The sequence below is a fragment of the Salvelinus alpinus genome, chromosome 19, assembly GCF_045679555.1.
Source record: "Salvelinus alpinus chromosome 19, SLU_Salpinus.1, whole genome shotgun sequence".
Lineage (NCBI taxonomy): Eukaryota > Metazoa > Chordata > Actinopteri > Salmoniformes > Salmonidae > Salvelinus > Salvelinus alpinus.
Genome location: NC_092104.1, coordinates 40,159,960 through 40,182,755, shown reverse-complemented (window position 1 = coordinate 40,182,755; position 22,796 = coordinate 40,159,960). Strand labels below are relative to the sequence as shown.

Here is a 22,796-nt window from a genome sequence, read left to right as displayed (position 1 = left end):
GATTGGTGGAATCATTTTGAAAATTACATAAACACACAGGCTAATACAATTTTAAAAAGCCATTGACTTTAAGTTGGAAGCGTTTGTGGACACCCCCATTAATGTCTTTCAGAATCCCTCCTAGAATCCCACTTGTTTCATTTCGATTGTTGTTACTTACTCTTTGTTAGTTCCCCCTTCTGTTTGAGCGACAATTTTTGGTTTCTTGCTGGAGAACATAACAGGTGGAATACAAGGACAGAGAAATGTAGATCTTATCATGTGTAGATGGGGTTGTCAGTGACCATTGTTACCCCCTAGTAGTAGTAGTAGTAGTATCAGTCATGGTAGTAGTTCTAGTAGTAGTAGTAGTAGTAGTATAAGTATAGTAATAGTACTAGTATCAGTTATAGTAGTAGTAGTAGTAGTACGTCGTCGTATCAAGAACTTACTTGAATCATCTACCCTGGGCTCTTTCTAAAATTCAGACCCAATTTTCAGGCTACCCAAGTGGAAATGCCGGCGTTACAGAGGCAAGAGAGACTCAGAAATATCCTGGCAAAGGCAAAACCGGCCACCTCTTCCCTCCATTCTACTGGCCAACGTACAGTCACTTGATAATAAGATGGATAACCTCCGATCGCGGATTTGCTACCAATGGGACTCTAGAAACTGCAATATTCTCTGCTTTTCTGAAACATGGCTCTCGGACAAGATACACATGGCTATCAAACTCGATGAAGTCTTCATTCACCATGCGGACAGGACAGTGGAGTCAGGGAAATCGAGAGGGGAAGAGTTTGCCTTTTCATCAACAACAACTGCTGTGCTGACTTGAGCGCGGTGGAAGTGTCATTGTTCACCCGTCTTGGAATACCTGATGGTCAAATGCCGACCCTTCTACCTCCCATGGGAGTTTTCAGCTGTTATCGTGACTGTTGTATACATTCCACCCTAGGACAAGAAAAATAACAAGCTGGCATTAGGAAATGTATCGGCGTTGTCTCCACAGTGAAGGTCCGCTGCTTCCCCAATCAAAAGCCCTGGATTAACACAGAGGTTGGCGCTAAACTTAAGCACAGGGCTACCGCACTCAGGACTATCGCAGACAACCCTGAGGCTACGGCTGAGGACAGGAACAAGTACAAGAAGTCCCACTATTACCTCCGCAGAGTCATCAAACGAGCAAAAGGACAATATAGGAAATAAGGTGGAATCATATTACGCAGGCTCCAACACCCACCGCATGTGGCAGAGGCTACCGTCTATTACCGATTACAAAGGAAGACCCAGCCGTGATCTGCCCAACGCATCGTCTCTACCAGACGAAATCAATGCATTTATGCACACTTCGACAATAACAACACTGTGCCGGGTGTGAGGGCCGCTACCGACCCAGAAGACTGGGCGATCCCGCCTTGTGAGGCCGACGTGAGTAAGGTCTTTAATCAGGTCAACACCCGCAAAGCCCGACGGTATTCCAGGGCTTGTTCTCAGAGCGAGCATGCGCAGAACAGCTGGCAGGCATATTCACTGTAACTTTCAACCTCTCCTTGACCCAGTCTGTAATCTTTTAAGATCACCACCATCTACCACCCTCTAGCACTCACATCCGTAATTATTAAGTGCTTTGACAGGCTGGTTATGGCACACATCAACTCCATCATCCAAGACACCCTAGACCCACTCCAATTTGCATACCACCCCAACAGATCCATAGACGACGCAATTTCAATTGCACTCCACACTGCCCTCACCCACCTGTATAAAATTCCTTATATTAAGCAAAGCAGTCGGCACCAGTGCATCAATGCTGTCACCAACAGGCTCCTGAACAGCTTCTATCCCCAAGCCATAAGTCTGCTAAATAGCTAACAGAATGGCTACACGGACTATCTGAGTTGACCCTTGTATTTTATTTGATCTTTATGCACATCTTTATGCACACTCACTCACGCACATGAACACTCATCACTTGCTCACACACACACATAATATGCACATATATTGACACTGACTCTACACACAAGCACAACCACTCACATACAATGATCATATACGCTGCTGCTACTCGGTTCATCATATATTCATCATATATCTCGATTCCCAGTCACCATATCTACCTCCATCACTCCAGGATCCCTGCACATTGTAAATATGGTACTGGAACAGACTGACCATCTATATAGTATGCTTACTTACTTTCTCGTGTTCTTCCTATTTCTTATTTTTTATTTATTGTGTGTTTTAGTTCTACCATATGATAAGTTTTATATTACATTGTTATTGATTTCTGCATTATTGGGTTTAGAGCTTGCAAGGCATTTCACTGTACCTGTGCATGTGACATTAAAACTTCAAACTTGAAATCAGTCGTAGTAATAATATACAGTGGTGGAAAGAGTATACAATTGTTATACTTGAGTAAAAGTATAGATACCTTAATAGAAAGTTACTCAAGTAAAAGTGAAAGTCAGCTAGTAAAATACTACTTGAGTAAAAGTCTAAAAGTATTTGGTTTTCAATATACGTAAGTATCAAAAGTAAATGTAATGCTAAAATATACTTAACTATCAAAAGTAAAAACCACTTAAAATTCCTTATATTAAGCAAAGCAGACGGCACCATTTTCTTGTTTTTAAAATGTACGGATAGCCAGGGGAACACTCCAACACTCAGAGATTATTTACAAATGATGCATTTGTGCTTAGTGAGTCCGCCAAGCCAGAGGCAGTAGGGATGACCACGAGTTATCTTGATGTGTGTGAATTTGACTATTGTCCTGTCCTGCTAAGCACTCAAAATGTAACTTTTGGTTGTCAGAGAAAATGTATGGAGTAAAAAGTACAATATTCTCTTTAGGAATGTAGTGAAGTAAAAGTAAAAGTTGTCAAAAATATAAATAGTAAAGTACAGATTCCCCCAAAAATGACTTAAGTAGTACTTTAATGTATTCTTACTTAAGTACTTTACACTACTGGTAATATAGCAGATTGCTGATCCATCGACAGACCTGCTCTAGTAGTGTAATAGCCAAAGACAAGTCTCGCCGTCTCCAAGATTACTTTACAGTAAAACCCTAAAGAGTCTCACGCCATATGTCACTGTGTCAAGGTTACTCCACAGGGACTTTACTGTATATTAAATCTATGTTTATATGCACTAACCACAACTGCTATTCAGTAAAATGTTGCTTGTTTGTATTATTGCACTTTGATTTCATATGATAGAAATACGGAGATTGTTAGTCATGCTGTCAATGCACCATTCTACACTTTAATAGGATATACTTGGCACAGGCAGATGCCATACTGTATGTTTTTGGCAAATCTGTACTTCTGAGGGAAATGTCCTATGTTTACATGTTTTGAAGGGCATAACCTCAGTTTGTCAATGCTAATAGGAAACCAAGCCTGATGATGATGAGTGGGGAGCTCGGCCATGAGAACTGGCCATATGTCATCCTTGACCTTAGTACCTTCACCCCCCCCCCACCCCCACCCCCCCAACCACCCCCCCACCCCCCACCCCCCCACGCACACGGCGAAGATGAACAGCATAATCAGCAATTTTGCCTTTAACTTTGAAGTCACAGGAGACGGCGGGGATAATGTTGCCTGCAATTGACTTGGCTAGTTATTAGGGCGATGTGGAGAGGCATGATGACTGTTCTACAACAGGTCAGGTCAGGTAGAGGCTATCTCTACATGTCTCATGGATGTCCCAGGCCTTGTTTATGGCTTCTGTTCCCTGTATCTTTGCTAAATCCCAAACAGCCCTGCTTTATCTGGTTAAACAATGAGGGAGGTTATATATGTGGCCCACTGTCTGCTCTTGCACAACAGGCTGAGCACACAGAGAGAGAACACTGGCTGGGGGACATCAGTGGTTTCTGTCACATAACATCAGTTGAATCCCAGTTGACTACTTGTGTAATTTTTTGCTTATTTCTTTAAAAATATTCAAATGTTTGAGGGAATGTTCACAACTTTATCTAAGGAGATGAATAGAAATAACCATAAGAAATATATGAGAAGTGTATTCATTAGGGGTGATACCACTAAACAAAGGCCAGGACGCAACAATAGTGATCATGTAAAGCTGTTTTCTGAAATGTTAATTTAGTCAAATGTCAATTGGAAAGAGCTTATTGTTCGTTTTTTTTGCATTTCCCTAAACAGAGTAACAAAGGGTAGTATTTAGTTTGTTGCTCCTCCCTCCCCTCCCCCTCCCTTTCCTGTTTGGCCAAGCATACTGGCAAATTCCTTTTGAGTTGGGAGGCAATGACTATCCTGTATAACAGGAATAGACATACCCCTTTTTCTTTCTCAATAACCCCTACATCTACACATAAACCACAAACACCCAATATAAAATATTCACAACTTCAAACCACATTCATATGGAGAAGACTATAGATTCTGTATCCCAAAAAGTCACAGCCCATTGTAATAGAGCAAGTTGACACAACCAATGAGACATAACCCACTCTACACCGCAAACACATCTACAGTTAATCTCTCTCTTTTAAAGCACACAACAAATATGTTCATTCTCTAAGCAATGGCATACAGCATAATGGTGATATAAATTGTGAGTCAGTAAGATAGATAGTGAAGGATAGGGGTGTGAAGTGAGCTTTCCTTAATGAGGGCTGACCTCACTCTCCAACAGGCTCCGGGGTCACGTCCACCCCCAAAGATTAGTTTCCAGTTTTAATGGCACATGCACAAGTACAGTGACATGCCTTTCTTGCAAGCTCTAAACCCAACAATGCAATTATCAATATAAATGTAGTACAAAAAAATTACATAAGGTAGAACAAAAACACGATAAATAAAAATAAGAAGAACACGAGAAAGTAAAAAGCTATATACAGGGTCAGTTCCAATACCATATTTACAATGTGCATGACAGAGGTACATACACCACATGTCCAAAAGTATGTGGACACCTGCTCATCGAATATCTCATTCCAAAATGATGGACGTTAATATGGAGTTGGTCCGCCCATTGCTGCTATAACAGCCTCCACTCTTCTGGGAAGGCTTTCCACTAGATGTTGGAACATTGCTGCAGGGAATTGCTTCCATTCAGCCACAAGAGTGTTAGTGAGGTCGGGCACTGATGTTGGGCGATTAGACCTGGCACGAAGTCGGCGATCCAATTCATCCCAAAGGTGTTCGATGAGGTTGAAGTCAGGACTCTGTGCAGGCCAGTCAAGTTCTTCCACACCGATCTCAAAAAAACATTTCTGTGCGGACCTCGCTTTGTGCACGGGGGAATTGTCATGCTGAAACAGGAAAGGGCCTTCCCCAAACTATTGCCACAAAGTTGGAAGCACAGAATCGTCTAGAATATCATTGTATGCTGTAGCATTAAGATTTCTCTTCACTGGAACTAAAGGGCCTCGACCGAACGATGAAAAACAGACCCAGACCATTATTCCTCCTCCACCAAACTTTACAGTTGGCACTATGCATTGGGGCAGGTAGCATTCTCCTGGCATCTGCCAAACCGAGATTAGTCTGCCAGATGGTAAAGCGTGACTCATCACTACAGAGAACGCATTTCCACTGCTCCAGAGTCCAATGGTGGCGAGCTTCCTACCACTCCAGCCGCTTGGAATTGTGCATTTAGCAGTCTTAGCATAGAAACTGGTCAGGAGCCTGTTAGTGTCAGAACTGATGCACCGGTACCGCTTGCCGTGCGGAAGCAGAGAGAGCAGTCTACGGCTTGGGTGGATAGACTTTAATGATTTTCCGGGAATTCCTATCACACCGCCTGATATAAAGGTCCTGGATGGCAGGTAGCTCAGCCCCAGTGATGTACTGGGCTGTCTGCACCACCATTTGTAGCACCATGTAATCGAGGGCGGTGCTGTTGCCATACCAAGTAGTGATGCAGCCAGTCAAGATGCTCTCAATAGTGCAGCTGTAGAACTTTTTAAGGATTTGATGGCCTATGCAAATCTTTTTCAACCACCTGACTTCTACACGACTGTGTGTGTGTGAGGACCATTTTAAGTGATGTGGACAATGAGGAACTTGAAGCTCTCGACCCACTCCACTGCAGCCCCGTCGATGTGGATGGGGGTGTGCTCGCCCCCCAATTTCATATAGTCCACAATCAGATCGTTGGTCTTACTGACGTTGAGGGAGAGGTTGTTGTCCCGCCACCACACTGCCAGGTCACTGACCTGTCTCATCTTCGCAGGTGATCAGGCCTACTACTGTCGTTTCGTCAGCAAACTTAATGATGGTGTTAGATTCGTGCATGGCCCACAGTCGTGGGTGAACAGGGAGTACAGGAGGGGACTAAACACACACCCCTGTGGGGCCCCCGTGCGGAGGGTCAGTGTGGCGGAGGGGATGTTGCCTACCCTCACTACCTGAGGTCCGCTCGTCAGGAAGTCCAGGATCCAGTTGCAGAGGGAGGTGTTCAGTCCCAGGGTCCTGTGCTTAGTGATGAGCTTGGAGGGCACTATGGTGTTGAACCCTGAGCTGTAGTCAATGAACAACATTTTCACATAGGTATTCCTCTTATACAGGTCGAAGGGCAGTGCGGAGTGCAATTGAGATTGCGTTTTCTATGGATCTGTGGGGCAGTATGCAAATTGGAGTGGGTCTAGGGTGTCTGGGTTGATGGAGTTAATGTGTGCCATAACCAGCCTCTCAAAGCACTTCATGATTACAGATGTGAGTGTTACAGGGCGGTAGTCATTGTGGCATGAAGCCTTAGAGTTCCTGGGAACAGGAATGATGTTGGTCATCTTAAAACATGTGGGGATTACAGACTGGGACAAGGAGAGGTTGAAAATGACTGCCAGCTGACTGCCAGCTGATCTGCGCATACTCTGAAAACACGCCCTGGAATTCCGTCCGGCCTCACGGCCTTGCGAGTGTTGACCTGATTAAAGACCTTACACACGTTGGCCTCGAAGAGCGAGATCATCCAGTCTTCTGGTTCGGTGAGGGCCCTCACGCACAGTATGGTGTTGTTATTGTCGAAGCGTGCATAAAATGCGTCAAGTTGGTCTGGTAGAGAAGCAGCATTCCGCAGATCATTGCTGGGTCTTCCTTTGTAATCCGTAATGGACTGCCCTGCCACGTTTTGGAGCCTGTGTAATATGATTTCAATTTATTCCTATATTGTCTTTTTTCTAATTTGATGACTCCGCAGAGGTCGTAGTGGGACTTCTTGTACTTGTTCCTGTCCTCAGCCGTTGCCTCGGGGTTGTCTGCGATAGCCCTGAGTGCGGTAGCCCTGTGCTTAAGTTTAGCGCCAACCTCTGTGTTAATCCAGGGCTTTTGATTGTAGATGGGTGAATTTTTGTTTTATTTAATCCATTTTGAATTCAGGCTGTAACACAAATAATTAAAATTGCCGGTGACTTATACAGTGCCTTCAGAAAGTATTCACACCCCTTGACTAATTCCACATTTTGTTGTGTTACAGCCTAAATTCAAAATGGATTAAATAAAACAAAAATTCACCCATCTACACACAAAACCGCATAATGACAAAGTGAAAACATGTTTCTAGAATTCTTAGTGAATGTATTGAAAATGAAATATAAAAATATCGTATTTACATAAGTATTCACCCCCCTGAGTCAATACATGTTAGAATCACCTTAGGCTGTGATTACAGCTGTGTCTTTCTGGGTAAGTCTCTAAGAGCTTTGGATTGTACAATATTTGCATATTATCCTGTTAAAAATTCTTCAAGCTCTGTCAAGGTTGTTGATCATTGCTAGACGACCATTTTCAAGTCTTGCCATAGATTTTCAAGTCGATTTAAGTTAAAACTGTAACTAGGACACTCAGGGACATTCAATGTCATCTTCCTAAGCAACTCCTGTGTAGATTTGGCCTTGTGTTTTAGGTTATTGGCCTACTGAATTCATCTCCCAGTCTCTGGTGGAAAGCAGACTGAACCAGGTTTTCCTCTAGGATTTTGCCTATGCTTCTCTGTATTCTGTTTCTTTTTATCCTAAAGAACTCCCTATTCGTTGCCGATGACAAGCATACGCATAACATGATGCATCCACCACCTGCTTGAAAATATGAAGAATGGTACTCAGTGATGTGTTGTGTTGTATTTGCCCCAAATATAATGCTTTGGAATTAAGTATTTCTAGTATTAAGCTATTTTTTTTTGCAGTTTTCCTTTAGTGCCCTGTTGCAAACAGGATGCATGTTTTGGTATATTTTTTATCTGTACAGGATTCCTTCTTTTGACTGTCATTTAGGTTAGTATTGTGGAGTAACTACAATGTTGTTGATCCATCCAGAGTTTTTTCCTATCACAGCCATTAAACTCTGTAACTGTTTTAAAGTCGCCATTGGCCTCATGGTGAAATCCCTGAGCGGTTTCCTTCCTCTATGGCAACTGAGTTAAGAAGGACGCCTGTATCTTTGTGGTGACTGGGTGTAATTATACACCATCCAAAGTGTAATTAATAACTTCACCATGCTCAAAGGGATATTCAATGTCTGCTTCTATTTTTTGACCCATCTACCAATAGGTGCCCTTCTTTACGAGGCATTGGAAAACCTCCCTGGTCTTTGTGGTTGAATATGTGCTTGAAATTCAGACCTTACAGACCTTACAGATACTTGTATGTGTGGGGTACAGAGATTAAGTAGTCATTAAAAAATCATGTTAAACACTAACTATTGAGTCCATGCAACTTATTAAGTACATTTTACTCCTGAACCTATTTAGGCTTGCCATAATAAAGGGGTTGAATATTTATTGACGCAATACATTTCAGCTTTAATTTTTTATTAATTTGTTAAAATTTCTAAAAACATAATTCCACTTTGACATTATGGGGTATTGTGTGTAGGCGAGTGACACACAATCTCAATTTAATCCATTTGAAATTCAGGCTGTAACACAACAAAATGAGGAAAAAGTCACTGAACTTTTGCAGTGTCTTATATGAAGATTTACAGTGTCTTACATGAAGATTTACAGTGTCTTACATGAAGACACTGTAAAACTGAACTGGCCAGTGTCAACGTGACTGAACAGTAAAAACAGAGAATCTTTAGAATCCATTTGTGATCCATTTGACAAGACTTATGCTAATATCTTCAATATATTCTGTTTTTCATCCCAAGCAAAATGTCAAACCAATGATAGAACACAGGGCATTTTACAAAACAGGACTCTGTGAGTTCATACACTACTGCCAACATACTGTAACTCTTTCTCTGTTTCTACCTGTAAAGTCACAGGACACAACCATTTGGTGTCATACAAGTAATGGATGAAGATACACTACCCCTAACTTCCTAGCCAACTGGACCCTCATAGAACATACAGTAGAAGGCTTGTCTCGTAGAGAGAGACACACAGACACACACACACACATTCCACAGTCTCCAGCTGGCAGTCAGTCAAGGGTGGTGAAACTCACACATTATTTATCAGTGTAATTCTAGCTAACGCAAGTCAAGTGGTAACACCCTGGCTTTGGGTACACTGCAATACTGAACAGTACTGAGTGAGAGACATTCATATCCTGTTACAGTAACTAAAACGTACAGTATGTCAACAATTAGCAATCTGTTTCTCGAAGACGAAAATCCATATGCCTATAGCTATGTGGGGATAGATGTGTAAAAACATCACTGGTTACTGAGAGTGCCTATTAAATAACCCCAAAAAGAACAACTATATTTTTCAAATATCCATACCACTAGCTTTCTACAATGTGGGAAGCAAAAGCTATATTTGACACATCAGTATTTAGGTGGTAACCCTTAACCCAGTATACAAATAAAACAAGATGTTATATTCCGTAAGCAGAGGAGGAGAGGGGAGGGCCGTTTAGCGCTGCAGAGAACCTAGTTTGGGGTCTACAGCCTCAACATGACCAGACTTCAGAGGATTCACCAGCAGAGGGAGACAACAGATAGTAGTAAACCCTCTCAGGTCCACTCGCTCAGGGGACCAAGAGAGAGCTGACGCCAACGTGAATCAACTCGCTCTTTTACAAACAAAGACATGCATAGGCACCACCAATATACAATCTCTTCCACCTATGGTCACCTACAACAGACAGGTATACCATGCTAGATAGACAGATGATGAAAGGGTATGAGGCCAGCTCACAGACACGGTGTTTGAGGGTTTTAGTCTGGCTTTTACCATAAGCCTGGGATCAAACAACACACCCTGCTTATTTCAGAGACGAGCGTTGCTGTCTCTATTTTAGGGAATCACTCTTCGTACCCCTAACCTGAAGATGTACTACTATAAGACTACTAATAACACCTCACTAAATGTGTGGTTTTGAACCAAAACATTTTTGGAACTTCATTGGTAAAACTAGGTGAAAGCGATTGTCCTCAGCCATGATGTGATAGACAAACAAATCGTCTGATGGCTCCATTTCTACATTTTAAACCAGGGTGGACTAGTACTGTACCTAACCTACACCACATTCAATAGGGTTAGGCCTAAAACACTGTGTTTTATGAGTAAAGCTACTAAAACACAGAGTTAGTCTTGACATCAAGCGTCTGGGCTGTCCGGTATTTAGGAGCAGAGGGGTTTGTGTGTTTTTAAGGATGAGACATCAAGCCATTTTTTTCCTTCTCTCAGCCAACATGATAATGACAGGTTTCACAGACAGCCGGGTGCAGATCTGTCTGCTACTCCTCCTTCAAAAGGAGCCGGCTGTAGACTGAGTGGGCCTGGAGCCTGCCAAATTACAGTGTGATCCTCCCGCACTTCCCTGTCCCTCTCCTCTCTCTGTCTCTCCTTCTCTCACCTTCCACAATTTCCCCTTTCTCTGTCTCTCCCTCCCTCACTTGCCATGTCCCTTTTCTCTGTCTCTATAATCCTCATTAGCTAGCCGTCTTGACCCTCTTTTCTCAGTCGATCTATCCCTCATGTTCCTGTCCATTTTCTCTCCATCTTCCAGCCCTAAGAGTGATCCCAGCATCCTATGAAATGACCGGGTTCACCTCTGTTAGAAATATTCTAGACTGAACCCCCCCTGAGGACTTATCATAAGAATCCTGTTAGAGGCTCCATTTCAGAATGACAGGCTAGTAGCCAATCTGTCCTCAGCTAAATCACACATACTACCCACACTGGATTTGCCTGACTGTGTCATAAAATGTCAGAGTTTGCCTCGGGGCATTTCAAACCGTCGTCTTCCTGTCTACTTTTCATGCGTCTTGATAACATCTATAGAGCCCATATTACATTATTTGGGGTGGTGAACAGTGGAGGTCCCTACACTATCTAGTTCATTGCTGCTCCATCCCTCCTCTCTAGCTCATTCCCTCTATTCCCCCATCTTGCTCATCCTTGCTTTCTCCATATCTAGCTCATCCCCTCTTTCCCTGTCTGCCTCATCCACCCCCCCCCCCATGTACTCTCCTCCCTCCCTCTCTCCATCATCCCCCATCTACCTCTTCTCACACCCCCTCTCCTCTCCTCTCTCCTCTCCCTCTTCTCCTTTTCCGCTCCAGAACTGTCAGATGGCATTAGTTCCTTTCACGCTCATCGCCTGTAGGAATAACAGCCGTGAACCTCGCCGAACAGCGCCATTCTCCTGCTCCAGTTAGCTCTCCACTCAGCACAGCCTGCCTCGCAAATACCAACATTATTAATGTTGTGGCCCTTACACAACATAGCCCACTAAAGGGCAAAGTTAAGCAGACACGAATCCTAACGGAAGAGGTCATGTTCTTGACCTAAAGTTTTTTAATGTATATTGTATAATTGAGCCTTGATTGTTATTAGATGGTGTCACCAACTGTAGCATGGCCCTTTAACTAAAGTAATAAAGTAAAGCAAATATTGTAAGAATGAAGGAGCCATCTATTTACATCGTCCTATGAAGCCTACAGAGTGAACATATAAAATGATATAAAAGTGGATCAATATGGAGTGAAATGTTTGTTAAAACATTTTTTTTGTAAACTGCATAGTAGTTTTTACTGTGCCAGTACCAGGAGACCATACAGCTTTTTCTATGACATAGCCTGTGCACGACATTGAAATTATCCTGCATGTCTGCGGCTCTTGTGAGGACAGTTTTGCACCATAGGGAGGATCCAAACCAATGGCAGTGTAATTACCAGTTTGACAAGCAATTCCAGACAAATAAGCAAAACTCTGAGCAGAGAAAAGTTTCTCATCACTCAGTCCTTCCTTCCCGAGCGTGGCGTAGAGGGCTTAGGCTAATCACAGCAGATTAGTGGGAGCTCTGATGGATGCTGCGCTACGCTAGCCTGTTAATCATCTATGTGATGATAACCATGAATCATCTTAGAATTATTACAATATTATTAGCAATATATTTTTTCCAATAACAGTTAGATGAAATGACCACAGTAGGCCTATATCAGCAAATATCACAGTTTTCCCTCATTGAGGTCTGTTCACCTCCGTTTCATCAATGTCACAGTCATGTCTCTGTGTTGATACAGTATGTATAAGCTCTACATATTGAGTGAGGGGTAGGCGCCTGCACAAGTGCTTTACAGTTGCTGTGATCTCCAGAGAGCCCTGTGATTTAGCTGTGAAATGACAGAGCTCCTGCCTCTTATTGGGATATGGGTGGGGAGCTAATGACACACTGCCCCAGGCTAACATGACTATTAGTCCAGCCGGGGCTGCAGGAAGGGACAACAACACAATTCTGTCATTACACCCTGGCTGGCTGGAAAATACCTCTAATCAGGTGGGCATGGGCACAGGCTTCAGTCCCCCCCACCCCCCCACCCCACCCCTCTCCTCGGTGGTGACGCACCCCTGACTGGACGTCCCAGACCCAGTCACATTCCTGTGTGCAGCATGTGGAAGGGAGGAATGTAAAAAACCTCCATGCCTGGTTGGTAGGCTATCCCCAAGTCTGTATTACTGGGATAATCAGACAGACTCAACTTTACAGGCACATCAAAAAAACTAAAGACCTACCTAACTGTCTGAAGTGAACTGACTGACTGAGTTACACAATGACCTGAGAGACAGCAACACCTGTCCCGAGCTGACCTGTCGCGAGCTGACCTGTCGCGAGCTGACCTGACCTGCTGTTTGCTCTGACTCACTCAGAGAGAAACTATGCTGGGGTTTACTTTACCAGATGGGAGCTTTATCTGAAGAGTTGCAGGACATGAATCCTGGCAGTTTCTAACGCGGATATTATCATTGTCATATACTTCCACTGTGTTCAGTGACTGAACATGGTTAGAATGGAGGTTCAGGATGATTCCTTGTGAAAATAGATTCAATTAAAAACAAAGTGTTTGTGCCACTTACCAAGATTACTGTCATTCATTCCATCTGTAAAACAAACAGAGAAACAGAACGCATATTAATACACAGTCATTAGTATCAACACCATTCACCTCAAATAGAAAGAATCACTCTGCCTTTTTCATAGCTTCACAAAAATCTGCAGTCTTTCTTGCCAAGACCCATATTCATTTTCATTAATATTCAGTCAAGCATCTTCTGGTCCCCAATCCCAGCTGATGGGCCATGTTGTGTCTAGCTGTCACGCACAGCGTACCACCCGGCCTCTTGGGCAGACAGGCTGGGCCTGTACGGTCTGAGAGCACAGGTATGCAGGCATACACAAGACATAGGAATGCTATGTCTTGGAACCTTCAGGAAACTGGAAAGCACAAATTAGTAATATGTGTTCTTGCTCTTCCAATGGAGACGTATCGAAAACTTAGATCACATGAACACAGACTACAGGGGATCAGAGGGAAATATAACACAGGAAAGACAGTGTATAGAGTCATTTACTATGAAAAAGTATACAGGCCATGCTACAAATAATCTACAGTGCATTCGGAAAGTATTCAGACCCCTTCACTTTTTCCACATTTTGTTACGTTACAGCCTTATTTTAAAATATATTAAATCGTTTTTTTTCCTTCATCAATCTACACACAATACCCCATAATGACAATGCAAAAACTGTTTTTTAGACATTTTTGCAAATGTATTCAAAATAAAAAAATTAAATACCTTATTTACATAAGTATTCAGACCCTTTGCTATGAGACTCAGGTGCATCCTATTTCCATTGATCATCCTTGAGATGTTTCTACAACTTGATTGGGGTCCACATGTGGTAAATTCAATTGATTGGACAGGATTTGGAAAGGCACACACCTGCAGGAAGACACATTTCAGTTCAATGCATTCCGTTGTACAACTGACTAGGTATCCCCCTTTCCCTTTCCCTTTCTATATAAGGTCCCACAGTTGACAGTGCATGTCAGAGCGAAAACCAAGCCATGAGGTCGAAGGAATTGTATGTAGAACTCCGAGACAGAATTGTGTCGAGGCCCAGATCTGGGGAAGGGTACCAAAAAATGTATGCAGCTTTGAAGGTCCCCAAGAACACAGTGACCTCCATCATTCTTAAATGGAAGAAGTTTTGAACCACCAAAACTCTTCCTAGAACTGGCCACCCGGCCAAACTGAGCAATCGGGGGAGAAGGGCCTTGGTCAGGGAAATGACCAAGAACCCGATGGTCACTTAGACAGAGCTCCAGAGTTTCTCTGTGGAGATGGGAGAATCTTCCAAAAGTACAACCATCTCTGCAGCACTCAACCAATCAGGCCTTTATGGTAGAGTGGCCAGACGGAAGCCACTCCTCAGTAAAAGGCACATGCCAGCCCACTTGAAGTTTGCCAAAAGGCACCTAAAGACTCTCAGACCATGAGTCTGGAGGAAACCTGGCACCATCCCTACGGTGAAGCATGGTGGTGGTATTATCATGCTGTGGGGATGTTTTTCAGAGGCAGGGACTGGGAGACTAGTCAGGATCGAGAGAAAGATGAACGGAGCAAAGTACAGAGAGATCCTTGATGAAATCCTGCTACAGAGCACTAAGGACCTCAGACTGGGGTGAAAATTCCCCTTCCAACAGGACAACGACCCTAAGGACACAGCCAAGACAATGCAGGAGTGGCTTCGGAGTGGTCTTTGAATGTCCTTGAGAGGCCCAGCCAGAACCAAGACTTGAACCCGATCTAACATCTCTGGAGAGACCTGAAAATAGCTGTGCAGCGACGCTCCCATCCAACCTGACAGAGATTGAGAGGATCTGCAGAGAAGAATGGGACAAACTCCCTAAATGCAGGTGTGCCAAGCTCACAGTGTCATACCCAAGAAGACTTGAAGATGTAATCGCTGCCAAAGGTGCTTCAACAAAGTACTGAGTAAAGGGTCTGAATACTTATGTAAATATGATATTTCAGTTTTTTTGTCATTATGGGGTATTGTGTGTAGATTGATGAGGAAAATAATGAATTTAATACATTTTAGAATATGTCTGTACATTTCTTGGAAAAAGTGAAGGGGTCTGAATACTTTCTGAATGCACTGAACATGATAATATATTTACCATTGACTTGCATTTGATTTGTACTATAAATGCTAAAAAGTTAGCATTTGAAACAATGGCAAGGTGGAGAGAAACAAAATGGTGCAGTTTGAGGCCATGTGGTGGAGAGTGTTGTGGGCGCTGGAGATTGGGGTGTGAGAAGGGGTGATGTTGTGGATGTTTGTATGCTTCTGTATGTTATAATTTTTATTGTAAAATAAATAATAATAAAAAATAAACAGTGGCAAGGTAAACAAACCAAAGCATGGATTGCTGTTCATTGACTGCTTCCAGGGTAAGGAAACCCATATATAATTTTGTAATTTGGGTGAACTATCCATTTAATATTGAGGGGTGAAAAATGTCACCTAATAACAGTAACAGGACCATCTAGTTGTCAGAACCTGGTAATAGCAGGATGTATAATGGTACATAAACCTAACAACTTAATTGACTAATTTCTTTGAATAGGTGAAAATAACCATCACCAAATTCCCTGGGAATATATTACATAGTATGAAGAAACAATACTCCAAGTTGCAGCTCCATATTACTTGTCAGACATAGAGAACGTATACTGTATATTGGTTGTTGGGTTGAGATTGGCGTGGGGGATCTGTGGGTGACTTTTGACATTTTTATTTATTGAATATTATATGAATCCTATAAATTATAAGGGAGAATTTGAGTCCAATCAATAAACTTAATTTCTCAGACATCAAATTCTATTTCCACAAAATAATGTTGCAGGAATGCTTATCTTATCTGTTTCAAACTGCAGCAACCTGTCACGACTTCCGCCGAAGTCGGCTCCTCTCCTTGTTCGGGCGGCGTTCGGCGATCGACGTCACCGGCTTTCTAGCCATCGCCGCTCCATTTCTCATATATCCATTTGTTTTGTCTTGTTTCATACACGCCTGGTTTTCATTCCATAATCACATTGCATGTATTTAGTCCTCTGTTCCCCTCCATGTCTTTGTGTGTAATTGTTTTTTGTTACGTGGATATTTGTCAGGCGCTGCACGTTTGTTATGTACCATGTTTTTGGAACAAGTATGTTTTATGTGCTGTCGTTGTTGCCCGGTATTAAAGTGTGCCTGTTTACTATAATCCGCTCTCCTGCACTTGACTTCGCCTCCCATATACACGCCTAACACAACCATTTTATATAAATCTGAGAGGGTGTGTGTCATGGCTTGCTGAAATGACATGGAACGACCCAAGAGAAAGGTGAATGGTATGACAAAGAGGCTGAGCAGAGATAGTTGACTGTTATAATGACTGAGCCTATGAGCTCTGCTTGACCACCTTACTAAGGCTTGCTGCCCCTTAACCTTCTATTAGTGGTCCAGAGAAATAGTACTGACATCCTCACACTAACCACTGAAGACAGGTCAGCCTTAAAAGGCAGAAATGGTGACATCACCCACCCGAACACAGAACAACAAAATAGGCCATAGCTGTTTAGTTCTTTAGGCTACAAATTAGACTCAATATGTCACAGAGCATCAAATCAGAGACAGGGCTATGGAAATGAATGCTGACTGCACTGACTTCCTCTCTCCTCTTCTTTATGCTTGTTTGGTTTATTCTGTTTTTGTCGGTGGGACACAGAATTTATACAAATTTGCATCAAAGTGGAAAATAAGGGATTGGGGGAGTATCGAGTAGAATGGATGAATTATGGAAGGAGCTGTATTATAAATGGGCAATGTTCAGCCACACGAGAGAAAGAGAGAGAGAGAGCGAAATGGGTGTGAGAGAGAGGCAAGAAGTAGTGAGGAGTGGGACTATGTGGATGGTGAAGACACACAAAAAATATTTGTCATATAAATTATTCCTAACTACTTCCATTATCGCGTATCAAAGCATCAATTAATTATTCCAATGGCCTCTTGTGAACATTTGCATTGCAAGTGCAACAGCTCTTCTTCCATACAAAGAGGCACAGGCAGAATAGGCAGACCCCTCATGATACTAACATTCAAGGTTTTCAGATTTTAAATATTCGTTTTTTGTAAGATTATTTTTTATTCGATTTTTGACAATACAAAACATACACATACAAACGACAACATACAGACGCACACACACATCCACAACATCACCCCTGCCCGGACGGGCCTGCTCACACCCCCATCTCTAGCACCCGCATCACTCTCCGCCTCAAACTGCACCATTTTGTTTCTCTCCGTCGCCCACGCACTTTCAACATTTAGATAATGAAGCATTTGACCTTTCTATTGTGTTAGCGACGGGGGACTGGTTGATTTTCAGTTTTTAAGTATACGTTTTTTCAAGATGATTGACGAGAAAAGTATCGTCCAACCCATCTCACTGCACCCTCATGCCATGTATTGAAATATTTCATATAAACCTTGAACCATTATAAACCATATAAACCTTGAACCATGAAGTATACTAATTCATTACAAGATGTATTTATATTTCTGATATCAGAACACTACTTATTCCATTTTCCCCTCTCATGTGAAACAAATAACAGTTGTAAAAAGATGTGGAAAAGAGAAGAGGGAGAAAGAAAGAAAGAAAGAAAGAAAGAAAGCCAGAGGAGATGAGTCGGGCTAGGAAAAGAATGGGGGGGATTGGAGGAAAATAAAAGAGTGGGGGTGAGTATGGAAGAGAGAACAGAGAGAAGGGAGTGTCCCCCCTAAAGACCTGTTTCTCAGACCTCCAGTTAGTGACTAGAGGCTAAAAATATACTCTTCATGTTGAGCCACCCGGATTCCCCAAACCATCTCAATAATTCACAGGCTACATGAGGGGAGGATCTCTGTAACACAATGCAGTACAATAACCCCAGGAACCAACAAAGACTTCACACAATGACCAACCGTCTCATTACAAACATACAAGTGAAGGGAATGCGTATTTCATTGGTTGAGTTGGCTTCCCTTTCTTGGGCCTCTAAATGTGTACTGTGGAAGACTCAACCACATGAAGCAAGCCCGGACAGAATATCTCCTCCCATTCTGATGTAAACCATGCAGTGACTAAATGTGTGCTGCTGAAGGGGTAAAAAATATCGGTTTGGTTCTTTTCAGCTTTGTTAGATATATATTTTTGGAGAAGTGATGTTAACTTCTTGACGCATGGATCCCTTTAGCGGGATCATTTTCATCAACAACCGCTGCATTGCAGAGCGCCAAATAAAATAAAAAAAATGCTAAAAATATTTATATTCATGAAATCACAAGTGCAATATAGCAAAACACAGCTTAGCTTGTTGTTAATCCACCTGTCGTGTCAGATTTTGAAAATATGCTTTACAGCGAAAGCAATCCAAGCGTTTGTGTGAGTTTATCGATCACTAGACAAAACATTAAGAACACCTAGCAGCAATGTAGATTGGTCACGAAAGCCAGAAAAGCAATAAAATTAATCGCTTACCTTTGATGATCTTCGGATGTTTGCACTCACGAGACTCCCAGTTACACAATAAATGTTCCTTTTGTTCGATAAAGATAATTTTTATATCAAAAAAACTCCATTTGTTTGGCGCGTTATGTTCAGTATTCCACAGCCTTAGGCAGGTCATCAAGGCTTGACGAAAATTCCAAATAGTATCCGTAAAGTTCGTAGAAACATGTCAAACGTTTTTAATAATCAATCCTCAGGTTGTTTTTAACATCAATAATCGATAATATTTCAACCGGACTGTAAACTATTCAATACTGGAGAGAAAGAAAATGTCGAGCAACCAGTGTCGCGCGCATGAACTAATGGAAGGACATCCGTCTATCCACTGACACGTTTTGATAAATCTCACTCATTTTTCAGAATAAAAGCTTGAAACTATGTCTAAAGACTGTTCACACCCTGAGGAAGCCATTGGAAAATGAATCTGGTTGATATCCCTTTAAATGGACGAAAGGCAGGCAATGGAACAATGATTTTTCAAAATAAGAGTCACTTCCGGGATGGATTTCCTCAGGTTTTCGCCTGCAAAATCAGTTCTGTTATACTTACAGACAATATTTTGACAGTTTTGGAAACTTTAGAGTGTTTTCTATCCTACTCTGTCAATTATATGCATATTCTAGCATCTGGACCTGAGAAATAGGCAGCTTACATTGGGAACGTTATTTTTCCAATGTTTATACATTCTGCCCCCTAGCTTCAAGAGGTTTAAGTGTGTATGCTGTGGATCAGGTATGGGCTCAGAATAAGGCAGGTATAGGGCCAGAGTAAGTCAGGTGTGGGGCCAGAGTAAGTCAGGTGTGGGGCCAGAGTAAGTCAGGTGTGGGGCCAGAGTAAGTCAGGTGTGGGGACAGAGTAAGTCGGGTGTGGGGCCAGAGTAAGTCAGGTGTGGGGCCAGAGTAAGTCAGGTGTGGGGACAGAGTAAGTCGGGTGTGGGGCCAGAGTAAGTCAGGTGTGGGGCCAGAGTAAGTCAGGTGTGGGGACAGAGTAAGTCGGGTGTGGGGACAGAGTAAGTCGGGTGTGGGGCCAGAGTAAGTCGGGTGTGGGGCCAGAGTAAGTCAGGTGTGGGGCCAGAAGTAAGGCAGGTATAGGGCCAGAGTAAGTCAGGTGTGGGGCCAGAGTAAGTCAGGTGTGGGGCCAGAGTAAGTCGGGTGTGGGGCCAGAGTAAGTCGGGTGTGGGGCCAGAGTAAGTCGGGTGTGGGGCCAGAGTAAGTCGGGTGTGGGGCCAGAGTAAGTCAGGTGTGGGGCCAGAAGTAAGGCAGGTATAGGGCCAGAGTAAGTCAGGTGTGGGGCCAGAGGTAAAGGCAGGTATAGGGCCAGAGTAAGTCAGGTGTGGGGCCAGAAGTAAGTCAGGTGTGGGGCCAGAATAAGTCGGGTGTGGGGACAGACTAAGTCGGGTGTGGGGACAGAGTAAGTCAGGTGTGGGGACAGAGTAAGTCAGGTGTGGGGACAGAGTAAGTCAGGTGTGGGGACAGAGTAAGTCAGGTGTGGGGCCAGAGTAAGTCAGGTGTGGGGACAGAGTAAGTCAGGTGTGGGGCCAGAGTAAGTCAGGTGTGGGGCCAGAGTAAGTCAGGTGTGGGGACAGAGTAAGTCAGGTGTGGGGACAGAGTAAGTCAGGTGTGGGGACAGAGTAAGTCAGGTGTGGGGACAGAGTAAGTCAGGTGTGGGGACAGAGTAAGTCAGGTGTGGGGCCAGAGTAAGTCAGGTGTGGGGACAGAGTAAGTCAGGTGTGGGGCCAGAGTAAGTCAGGTGTGGGGCCAGAGTAAGTCAGGTGTGGGGCCAGAGTAAGTCAGGTGTGGGGCCAGAAGTAAGGCAGGTATAGGGCCAGAGTAAGTCAGGTGTGGGGACAGAGTAAGTCAGGTGTGGGGACAGAGTAAGTCAGGTGTGGGGACAGAGTAAGTCAGGTGTGGGGACAGAGTAAGTCAGGTGTGGGGCCAGAGTAAGTCAGGTGTGGGGCCAGAAGTAAGGCAGGTATAGGGCCAGAGTAAGTCAGGTGTGGGGACAGAGTAAGTCAGGTGTGGGGACAGAGTAAGTCAGGTGTGGGGACAGAGTAAGTCAGGTGTGGGGCCAGAGTAAGTCAGGTGTGGGGCCAGAGTAAGTCAGGTGTGGGGACAGAGTAAGTCAGGTGTGGGGCCAGAGTAAGTCAGGTGTGGGGCCAGAAGTAAGGCAGGTATAGGGCCAGAGTAAGTCAGGTGTGGGGCCAGAGTAAGTCAGGTGTGGGTACAGAATAAGTCAGGTGTGGGGCCAGAGTAAGTCAAGTGTGAGGTCAGAGTAAGTCAAGTGTGGGGTCAGAGTAAGTCAAGTGTGTCTTTTTACTGTTGTTTTATTTCTTTACTTACCTATTGTTCACCTAATAACTTTTTTGCACTATTGGTTATAGCCTGTAAGTAAGCCTTTCACTGTAAAGTCTACACCTGTTGTATTCAGCGCACGTGACAAATACACTTTGATTTGATTTGGAGCCAGAGTAAGTCAGGTATAGGGCCAGAGTAAGGCAGATATACTGCCAGAAATGGGAATTACAGGGCCTAAGTAAGGCAGGTATGGAGCCAGAGTAAGGCAGGTATAGTGCCAGAGTAAGTAAGTATGGTAGGGGTTGGATGAGTGGGGAGTGAGTATATGTCCTAGTGCAGGCCGGGCATGTTCAGACACCTCTGTGAGGTCTGCAGTGTTTGGTCTGGCGCTGCTCTGTTGCACATCAACAACACCCTGCAACAGGATCTGAGGGTTAAATGCCTGTCACCACAGCTCTTCAGGGACATCCTGTCATGGTGCTCCCCTCGGGCCCCTGGGGACGTTCAGTTACCCTGACCCCACTCGTTGGGTCCTGGAGGGTGGGGGGAGGTCCTCTCCCTGTGCCCCTGTTCACCCCACTGTGAGTGAACGCACCAGGCCAGGACTCATAGAGAAGCCCTATCCTGACACCCAACCCCAGCCAATCAGAAGAAGCCAAGAGTCCAAAGTGAAGTTCAAAGAGCCGAGCAGCACACACCAACACAGGAGATCAAATGGTTGCACCACCTCGACATCCAGCCCTGCAATTTGAGCCCTGCTCCGTTTTTAACACTGTGAAGGTCGATCACTGCACTAATATCAACATCCTCCGAGATAAGTCTTCTCCTTCAACTCCCATTCCAAGAGAGGGCTAGTGACTATTACTAAATTGACTAAAAGATAGTTACCAAACAAGTGAGAAATAAGACAAAACAAGGGGTTAGATTTTGGACAAAAACTATCCAATCAAACACTCAAAACACCAACAATTATTTAACCACTCTGGTGAAATAGTTGCTGATGTGTAAAAGGGATCTATGAAAAAGGACAGATTATGGACTGTGACTTTTACATGTTATACACTACATGACCAAAAGAATGTACACACATCCTCGTTGAACACCTCATTCCAAAATCATGGGCATTAATATGGAGTTGGTTCCCCTTTGCTGCTATAACAGCTTCCACTCTTCTGGAAAGGCTTTCCACTAGATGTTGGAACATTGCTATGGGGAATTGCTTCCATTCAGCCACAAGAACATTAGTGAGGTTGGGCAATGATGTTGGGCGATTAGGCCTGGCACGAAGTCGGTGTTCCAATTCATCCCAAAGGTGTTCGATAGGGTTGAGGTCATGGTTCTGTGCAGGCCAGTCAAGTTCTTCCACACCGATCTCAAAAAAAACATTTCTGCATGGACCTCGCTTTGTGCACGGGGGCATTGTCATGTTGAAACAGGAAAGGGCCTTTCCCAAACTGTTGCAACAAAGTTGGAAGCACAGAATCGTCTAGAATGTCATTTTATGCTGTACCGTTAAGATATCCCTTCACTGGAACTAAGGGGCTTAAACCATGAAAAACAGCCCCACATCATTATTCCTCCTCCACCAAACTTTACAGTTGGCACTATGCATTGGGGCAGGTAGTGTTCTCCTGGCAACCGCCAAGCCCAGATTTGTTCATCTGACTGCCAGATGGTGAAGCGTGATTCATCACTCCAGAGA

At 43.6% G+C, this 22,796-nt stretch overlaps 1 protein-coding gene across 1 annotated transcript in view; it reads right to left on the bottom strand.

Moving 5' to 3' along the window:
• LOC139545576 (nuclear receptor subfamily 6 group A member 1-A-like) overlaps window positions 1-22,796 on the bottom strand; it is a 99,556-nt gene that overhangs the window by 32,216 nt on the left and 44,544 nt on the right. Inside the window, exon 3 of the mRNA XM_071353511.1 lies at window positions 13,273-13,296. Coding sequence (XP_071209612.1) covers window positions 13,273-13,296 — 24 coding nt within the window. The remainder of the gene's footprint in view (window positions 1-13,272; window positions 13,297-22,796) is intronic.